General features: G+C 39.6%; 2 protein-coding genes across 6 annotated transcripts in view; both read right to left on the reverse strand.

Annotated features, from left to right (window-relative positions):
• Positions 1-2,370, reverse strand: part of LOC107734231 (casein kinase I-like) — a 10,849-nt gene extending 8,479 nt beyond the window's left edge. Inside the window, exons 1-5 of one of the 2 annotated variants that reach the window (XM_016546133.1) lie at positions 2,296-2,368; positions 2,111-2,172; positions 1,432-1,528; positions 1,231-1,341; positions 997-1,145 (exon numbers count right to left, since the gene is read on the reverse strand). In XM_016546133.1, coding sequence (XP_016401619.1) covers positions 997-1,145; positions 1,231-1,341; positions 1,432-1,507 — 336 coding nt within the window. In that variant the 5' untranslated portion in view covers positions 1,508-1,528; positions 2,111-2,172; positions 2,296-2,368. Of the gene's footprint in view, positions 1-996; positions 1,146-1,230; positions 1,342-1,431; positions 1,529-2,110 lie in introns of both variants that reach the window. The other variant, XM_016546132.1, reaches the window with a different exon arrangement.
• Positions 2,371-3,387: 1,017 nt separating this feature from the next.
• The window catches only part of tnrc6ba (trinucleotide repeat containing adaptor 6Ba), a 39,733-nt gene continuing 33,390 nt past the window's right edge, over positions 3,388-9,730 (reverse strand). For all 4 annotated transcript variants that reach the window (XM_016546058.1, XM_016546060.1, XM_016546059.1 and 1 more), the window contains 3 exons: positions 8,829-8,899; positions 8,593-8,732; positions 3,388-5,396 (listed from right to left, as the gene is read on the reverse strand). In XM_016546058.1, coding sequence (XP_016401544.1) covers positions 4,829-5,396; positions 8,593-8,732; positions 8,829-8,899 — 779 coding nt within the window. In that variant the 3' untranslated portion in view covers positions 3,388-4,828. The remainder of the gene's footprint in view (positions 5,397-8,592; positions 8,733-8,828; positions 8,900-9,730) is intronic.

Here is a 9,730-nt window from a genome sequence, read left to right on the forward strand (position 1 = left end):
TGCATGGCCTTCTGGAGGACACGGGCATCCGCAGGCCTACCAGGGTCCAGGTAACAACTCAAATAAACCCATGTTGGATTATTCAGTCTAAACCAGTGGTTCTCAAACTTCTTGAATTCAAAGACACGCCATTGTCCACAACAATATTCGAAGGCCCCCTAGACCTATTCTTGTTTTCAGATGGGTTTTAATCTTTGGGACCTCCTAGTTTTTGTAAATTACAATTAAAATAAAAATAATTTAATTTAATAAATATTAGAAGCTGAACTGTTCTTCAGGGATCCCACTCTTTTTAAAGGCAGAGTAAGTGATTTCTGGTAGCCAATGTTGATATTTGAAATCACCAAAACAAACACGCCCCTACCCCAAAAGGGTCTTGCCCCTATTTTGATAGCTCCGCCCCACATATACGTACGCAACCCAGGCAACGATTAGTTTTGTGAAACAAAGCAAAACCAATGTTACACCGTGTCTACGGATGTGAGCGGCGCGGCGCAACAAATCCCGACAGAAAACTGCTGCCGGGTTCTATTTATGACGTGCTGACACACATTTCAAATGGTTTTCAACGGTCGTTTGATCGTGTCCAGTGTAGGCAGACTTTAGCTGTTGTAGACACGGTGTTACTCACCTATTGAGAAGAAACAAAGCAACCTCGGCGTCCGATCGCAGGCCTCCGCTCCTTGAGTTCTCTCCAGCACTGGAAAGCTGATCCAATATTTTACACGGGTCCTACTTCTTGCCTTATCGTTCTGCAGACGTTTTCCTCTTTTGTTTTTTTATCTGCCATCTCTATCTTTCTGTCGCTCGGCTCGGCTAATGTCCGTCCCATGCACTGAAAGCTCTCTCCTCCACATCACGAGTAGACACGCCCCTTATTGCTGATTGGCTACAAGTTTGTTTTGCTATTCGGCCCGAATCAGTTTTCTAAAGTGTTTTTGAAAAATCACATACCCTGCCTTTAAGATCTTGTTTATATATTTTCAATGCAATTACCATCTGGTCTGCCAGGAGCAGGACTGTTTTAAGTGTGAATTTCCTTGAGCAGAAGTTGAACAGATCTTCCAAGCTTGGACCCAGGAGCTCCATCACCATGACATTGTAGTCCCCTTCAGCACCACACCATTTGATCGAGGGAATACCCACTAAGGTTGAAAGGAGATTGAAGAGCCATGTCTAGAAAACCATTTGCAGCATCAAAAATGAAAACGGAAGGAAATCAGTTCTCACCTCCACCTTGCATCATCTTATAGAACTTGCTCTCAATATGTAACTGTGGATGTTTAGTCTTCACACTCTCCAGTTTAATGGCTACCTCCTCTCCTGACGTGATGTTTGCACCTGGAAGATTTGATTTTTACATCATCAGGACACCACACTTTCATGAAATCTACATCCGTAGCCAATTCATGTAAATAATATACTTTTTACCCAAGTAAATGTCACCAAAGGAGCCACTTCCAATCTTTCGCCCAAGACGGTATTTACTCCCAACACGTAACTCCATGATTCCTCCCCTAAAAGCAGCCTTGGAGTCATACAAAATGTTAGTATGATGTAGATCAAATACATTAGTCTCAGACAATTACAGATCTGCATTTCAGCACACAGCAGATGTAAATAGGATGCTCACTTCAGCATTCCTTCCATGATTCTCACCAGCTCAGATTTAATTCACATTTCACACAAAAAAACAAAACAAAAAGGCTGCAAATGCAGTCAGCACAGGCAGTCATGCATCTAACATCTGACATCTGAGTCATGTGATCCGAACACAGTTGCTGTTCAATTCCTACGAACTTGCAACGAACAGGTTAATATTTAATCGCTGATTATCAATGTGCAAACTATAAGCGTTAGAATGAGAAATCTATTGAAAATGACCCATTTTCGTGAGTGTTTTATGGCGTTTGCATAATTGAACACACAAGACGTATCTGTCTTCAGCGATTTTCAGCCAATTTTGTAGCAGCCGCACCCAAGACCATGTTGATCCCGAGATTTCACAAACTGTTCATACTGCTGACATTAACATTTATTCAGGACAGCTAAACGAATCCTAAAGACTCGATGTCCTGATATGACCTTAAAGCAGGATCATCTTTCTTACCTAACGTGAGGGTGGTGGAAAAGTGAGGCTGGTCGACAGGCTTGCGCTCGTAAGACAGGACCCTGGACAGCGAAGAGTGCAAGCGTAATTTTAAACGTCTCATCACAAATGTAATTCCAACCACTGCTTTCCTCCTCAGATTTTTAAATCGTTGATTTCATATCTCAGCACATGGATTGACCTACTTGCATTAGCGGGCTAGCGAGCAGCAGCCGCCCTTGTTTGTATCCCAGCGCACTTCTCACAGAAATGATGTCATTCACAAACTAGCGGAAGGACCCGGATCACTTCAAGGGGCCGCGCGCTTGACGTGCGTACGCGGCCTCTCTTCCATCCACACGCGACGAACTACGGCGCTCTATTTTATTATCAGCGAAATCGCCTTTTTATCCTTATTTTAAAAAACCGTTTTGACATATGGTAAAGATGTACTATTTAAAAATATAAAATTTTTGCTGAAACTGATTTTGATAACCTTACTCTGGTACCTTACGTATGTTATTATGTACGTATTATGTACGTGAAAAAAAATGTATTTCAACTTATTTAAATATACATATATTTTTCACGTATTTGCTCATTTGGTAGGTAGCCGTGTAATAACTGGGATAATGTACAGTCAGTCATTATTGCAAAATAAACTCGTAAACATTGATAAAACAGTCCAAACCAGTGGTTCACAATTAGGGGGCCTCAAAATTACTTTAAAAGCTTTAAAATAAAACAAAAACAAGTATTTAAATAAACCAAAACAATGATATAACGACCATGGTTTTATTTTAATTTACCTCATTGTCCAGGAAAACCTGGATATAGGAGAAGTCTCATTTCAAAAATGAACTGTAAAGGCATGTAAAATTATAAAACAACTCTATGGGAATTTTTATAAAGAACATATTTTTCTGGTTATACCAAGCTCTAAAAACCTGGAAAAACTATGGGGCCTTCAAATATTTTTGTGGACAGTGGGAGCCCAGGAGTCAAAAAGGTTGAGAAATGTCTAAAAAGGACCTAATAAGCAAGTTCATCTATTTGAAACACGTTGTAAAACTACAATAACCCTTACAAACCTGAAATATTATAAGGGTGAATTCCAGCTGTGAGGTTAAACAGATGTCACAATTGAATAATGAATAAAAAGAAAGTGCACACAATTGGCAACAAAATTAAATTCAACCTTTATTAATTGTCTTGTTCTTTTTTTTTTTTTTTTTTTTAATTTCTGTTGTAAAATCAGAAACAAAAAACCTGAACACGAGTGATAAAGCCCGCCTTAATTTATAATGGTACACAACAACAAAAATAAACAACTGGTAACTTTTTAAGTGTTCCTAAAACACCCATCCAGCTCAGCTTGGTACAATAAGGTTTGGCATGTTTCATGTTTCATTATGAATGCCTTCAGTTGGTTGCATCTTCTAAAAAATCTTTTTCTTTATTATAATTATTGCAATTCAGACAATATATAAAACAAAAAAAGGCTGCTAAAACCACAACTTAAGAAATATTCATTAGTGCCAATGTTCTTGAACTTGCTGTCACACTCACACACACACACACACAGCCACACCTGCATACGTATCATGCACACATAGACATCAAACACCTGAAATAAGCGGTCACTCATACATTTACTCACCGCCCTAATCCAGTACTGATCTTTGTAAATACACCACGCTTGTTAATCTCTGGCTGTCACACATTCATCGATGCCTCACAAACACTCTGAATGTCGCCTCCATTACCTGGGACTTCACTCATGCACGCAGGCAGAAAGGGCACCTTGTACAGCTAAGTAACATCCAAGTGATCGTCATTATGACAACATACTCAATTAAGAATAAAAAATAAAATTAAAAAAACCGAGGTCAGCGTTTGGGGAAAAAAAAAAAAATTTCTGGATTTCACCATCATTTAAAACAAAAAAAAAGAAAACAAGATACAGTTTGTCAGACATCAGAACAGTGTTCGAGTAATTTAAGTCTGCATGAAAATGGAGCCGTAACAATGCGAGCGTTCAATGAACATTGTATGATGCATATTTTTGTCTGGTTTCTCCTTTACAGTGCACACCTGAGTGAGAGAGTCTCAGTATGCGAGTGTGATCTTTATGACCTCAAGGATTTAGGATTCATCCAGTTGAGTCAGTATTTAAGTCCAACTGTTTGCATGTCCTGTTCAAGTCTTGATGAAGTCTTCATTTAAGGGTAAGAAGAAATGGGATGTGTTTGTGTGTGCGTACGCGTGTATCAGTACTGACTGACTTCCACACACTGCTCCTCCACGCTCCCATTTTGTGACGATCAGATTATGGGGAGCTCGAAACACTGCTATGGGTAAAAATGACAGTGTGTGTACATTTGGAACCAGTGTAGTCTATATAATTTTGTATTAATGCATTTTGCTAGGTTTCATAATGCAGTCGGTCTGCTTCTCAGCACTTAAGTGTTTATCGGCATCTGATGTTTGAGAGCTTACCTTTGAATCTCGTCTACATAGGTGTTACAAATGTATACTAAATACTTGGATGTATATTTATGCATTATGCACCCTTCTGAGTAACAGAGGGCATGTACACAAATCGCCTGTATTCTGATTAATGTTCCTATATTCCTGCACCTGTGATAATATAGGAGGAGAGCTGTTATATTTATATATCTGTTGTATGTATATGTGTGTGTGTGTGTGTGTTGCTGCATGTGTATTTGTCTGCATCAGTCAGATAGAGTCTGCACCTCCTCCCAGCAGGTCTCCAGGCAACAGTGCTGCAGGGCTGCTCATCTGGTGCCGATCTTCCATGGCCGGAGACCCCCACAGACTGCTGCTTGTGTACCCTGGAGTCATGCCGCTCCACAACCCCGCCCTGCCAGGATCAACGCCCCCTGTGTTGCTGCCCACACTTCCACCAGCACCGTTGCTGCTCCACTGGGTGAAAACACTTAGGCCTGCTCCCTGGGCAGAGGCAGGGTCAGGAGAGCTGCCTGCACCTTCTAAACTCTGCCAGGTAGAGCCAGAGGGCCCAGTTCCACCAGCATTGTTGCTTCCTCCTGTCGTCAAACTTCCCACTCCAGCCCGTTCTCGCTCACCACTCCCAGCGCTGATGGTACCCACAGCTCCGGCCCCCGATGACCCTGTCACGCCTGCCGGCCCGGAGACGGCTACGCCACCAGCTCCGCCACCTCCATTGCCGCTTCCGCCAGCTCCAGTCTGGGAATGTGCAAAATAGCGAGCAACCTCCTCCTCGCTTACGAACTCGGCCAGGATTGTGGTGTTACCTAAAACACACCTGGGAGGAATTTTCAGAGATTACAGTTAGGAAGACGTCTAACAAGGTATGGAAGCCCATTTCTGCCACAGAGTTAAAAAAAAAACATTAAAGGAGACATATTATGCCCCTTTTTACAATATGTAATATAAGTCTGGTGTCCCCAGAATGTGTCTGTGAAGTTTCAGCTCAAAATACTCCACAGATCATTATATCATTTTGAAAATGCCTATTTTGAGTGGCAGCAAAAACACGCTGTTTCCCAGGCCTGTCTCTTTAAATGCAAATGAGCTGCTGCTCACCGCCCCCCTTTCCAGAATAGAGCTCGGACCTGCTAAAAAACATCTGTTTTGGTTCTGATTATCATGTTTGTCGTGCTGAAATCATGCGTTTTAAACCATATTAGTTTAAACTTCTGATATACGGTTTTCTGAGAGCACACATCCGAAGCACACAGACAGAAAGCGGCCACCAGACAGCATGTGAGTACTAAACTAAGTTCTCATTCACACACAAGTTTACGTTAAAAACACACGAGTTACAAAAACAGTGGGTTATGTCTGTGAAGGTAAACAGCTGGGAAATAAATCTCATGTTTATTTTAGATCTGTGTGGCAGCAGCAATACACATTAAATAAATCAATAAATCCACTGCTGTCTTGTCTCCTCTGAGGCTGGGACTCTAAATAGTGTTCTGTGCTCGTCTGTGCAGCCAAAGACAGAACTGTTAGCATGCTTTGCTCAAACTTCCGCCATGGCATTACACTGTTGTCGCTTGCAAAATCAAAATGATGGCGCCGTGGGTGGAGACTTACAGATTAAGGGGCGGTGATATTATAATGAGATCCCTTTGCCACGTCACCAAGGGAGCGAAATCAGACACGCTCGTTTTTTCAGACGCTTGCAGAAAAAGGCTTCCCAAAACAAAGTTACTGGGTTAATCTTTTTCATATTTCCTTGGTTGGTAGATGCACCTGGGACCCGATTATAGCACTTCAAACCTGGAAAAGTCAGATTTTCATGATATGCCACCTTTAAATATGTAATCTCACATTATAACTTAATTTTTTGTATTGCACCTTTGTGTCTTCGCAACTTTATTTCTCAGAACTGTCATGATATATCTCACAATGTAACTATTTCTTGCAGTTGAGTCTTTGTTTGTTGTAATTGAGACTATTTCTCACAATTGTGACTATACATCACACAATATAACTATTTCTCGTAACTGCGCCTGTTACTCAAAATTGCAACTTTATTTCTCACAATTGTGATATATCTCACGATGTAATTCTTCTCACAACTGCATCTATGGTTGTCGTAATGGCGATGTTCTCACAACGTAATTATTTCTGGCAATTGCACCTTTGTTTCTCATAATTGTGACATTATAGCTCACAATTAGGGGTGTGCAATATATATCGTCTGCGATAATATCGTAATTGTGACATACAGATCGTTTACGGCTAGTCTATGGTAATACAGTACATCGGGCAGGACATCCAAACGCTCGCCTATCATTCATCGACCTCAAATATGGCTTATCATCTGAAATATGTAAGTATTAGCAACTTTACATGGCCGCTCAATCTAATGTTAACCAAGAGAAATGTGCGCTATTCAAGTGTGGAAGTTGAATAGTAGCTCACTGCAGGACAGATGGAGGCGCCAGAGCGGTTACTTGCTCCTAAAATACTCCCGTCATTTTTGGTCATATAGATAAGAGTAATATACATCTTTCAAATCTGTAAAGACTCTAAGTTTATTTGTGTGCACTCACAACAACAACAAAACATTGCGCTTTTGTAAAATAATGAAAGCAAACAGGTCTCGGTCTCTGTGAACTTGAGCACGAAACTCCATGCATATCTTTCCATTACAGACATTAAAAATATAGGCCTATCTATAGAGAGTGAAATGTCTACTTTCAAAACCAATTCAAATGGAAAACAAATTCTCAGATTATGTAATCCGTATGAAACTTGCATACAGGCTCATCACTATGTGGAGATGACGAGTCAGTGTCGCCGACTTCATCTCTTAAACCGAAAACAAAGAAAGCAATAGTTTAATAAAATTATTAAAATGTCTCCTTACTGTTTTTCCCTGACACATTCATAATCATAACTGCGGTGCGCTGTGGCAAGCTTTATGCGTGCGCTTGAGCGCTTATTAGGCTATGTAGGCAATTAAAGGCTCATTATAATGATTTATTAATAATGAAAGATTACGAAAAATGAACGACTACTAGTCCACCAGGAAAATCCTTAGGGGCAGCCCTAATTAAGACTTAACTTTTAGACACCATATTGCCTGTTTTTGCTCTATTTCGACAACAAAAATTATTCCAAACAGCCACAGCAATGTTTTGCATCTCTGAGCAGCATGACGGTGTTTCGTTCCTGAATGAATCAACCACTGATTCAGTTAAATCACAATGACTCACTTTTTAACAGTGACTTGCTGCCACCTGCTGGTGGTTTTAAATTTCACATTTAAAAAGTTTCTTTTTATTATTTCAATAATTTCATATAACAGTATTCAAATTAATGCATTCATGTTCTGCACTAAACAGTAGTGTGTAAATACATCTAAATGCCACTTCACATGCAGCTTCTGTGTTTCCTCTGCATTGCAAAGATGAATTTTATTGATACTGATTTCATTTGCTTGGTAACAGCCCAAATGTCTTATTCTAATTCACTGATTAAATGTAAGAATTTGACTCAAAAGATAATGGACACTTTTAGAAAAATGGCTTTATAAAGGTAAAAATGCCCATAAAAGGTACAAATCAATTTAAACTTATTGGAAAAGATTAATTTCTATCAGTGTGAACTGTCCACCACACAAAATATGAAGAATATCAAAAAATGTAGAAGTCCGCTGTCCACGGTAGTCCTTAAGATACCAGCACAACAACACCCAGCAAAATATTGTCTAATTATCATTATCGATAAAATCCCAGAATATATCGGGATATTATTTTTTGTCAATATCGCACACCCCTACTCACAATGTAACTTTATCACAACTGTGCCTTTATCAGCAAATCACAATATGAGTTATTTTAAATGCTCACAAAATTACCTTTTTGTTTTGCTCTGTGGTGGGAACGAGGTTTGATGAGATGCAAAAATGCGATAAAATTCAATTGCTATGAAAAATGTGATCATTACTTTGATCTGGGTCAGGATATAAATTCATAGACACTTACATGTGAAGTGCGCTCTGTGCTTTGGCTGCTTCTTGGCGAGTACTGTAGCGAATCAGAGCACTACCTTGAGTCAAACCGAGGTGAAAGGTCAAAAGCGGCCCATGCTGCATACAGATAGTCCTCAAAGTGGAGCCATCAATCTGCAAATTATACAAATCATTGCAATGAAGTAAGAGAACTAAATGATAAACTAATTAAAATATAATAAAAACCAACATAACTCATAACATAGATACCTGAGGGGTAAGATTACTCAACACCAGCCAGCAGCTCCCCTTAGAGGCTCCTCCATCACTCCACGCAGAACCTACACAGATTAAGAGTAAGACAGTTAAAATCAGAATCAGAATCAGAAAGAGCTTTATTGCCAAGTATGCTTGCGCATACAAGGAATTTGTTTTAGTGACATAAGCTTCCAGTACACAGAGACAACAACAACACACAGACAATAAAAAATAAGATGAGAATAAATAAAAAAATACACATGTAAATATAAATAGACAAATATTGAAAAATAAATCGAAAAATAAATAAATTGTATGTACAGTTGTGCTATAGATGATAGAATGGAATCATCTATAGCACAAACTATAAAACTAGGGATGGGTACCGAGAACCGGTATTTTTTTGGACCGGTACATAATTGGGTCAATACCGGACTACCAATAAGCTTCACAAACGATACTGTTATCGATACTTGCGTTGTTTTATCTCCATATACTTCAATGTTAATGGACAAAGCTGCTGCTTGTCATTTTCCTTCACTGAATGATGTGTTTGTTCCGCAGACGTTTTCCTCTTTTGTTTTTTATCCGCCATCTCTATCTTTCTGTCGCTCGGCTCGCTAATGTCCGTCCTGTGCACTGAACGCTCTCTCCTCCACATCATGAGTAGACGTCACGCCCCTTACTGCTGATTGGCTACAAGTTTGTTTTGTTACTCGGCCTGAATCAGTTTTCTAAAGCGTTTTTGAAAAATTGCTTACCCCACCTTTAAAGGGATAGTTCACCCAAAAATTTTAATTGTCATTATTTACTCACCGTCATGTTATACCAAACCTGTATTAATTTCTTTCTTGTGTTGAACACAAAAGAAGATATTTTGAAGAATGTGGGTAACCAAACAGTTGCTGGTCCCC

The sequence above is a fragment of the Sinocyclocheilus rhinocerous genome, unplaced genomic scaffold (assembly GCF_001515625.1).
Source record: "Sinocyclocheilus rhinocerous isolate Xijiao unplaced genomic scaffold, SAMN03320098_v1.1 scaffold820, whole genome shotgun sequence".
NCBI classification, from domain to species: Eukaryota; Metazoa; Chordata; class Actinopteri; order Cypriniformes; family Cyprinidae; genus Sinocyclocheilus; species Sinocyclocheilus rhinocerous.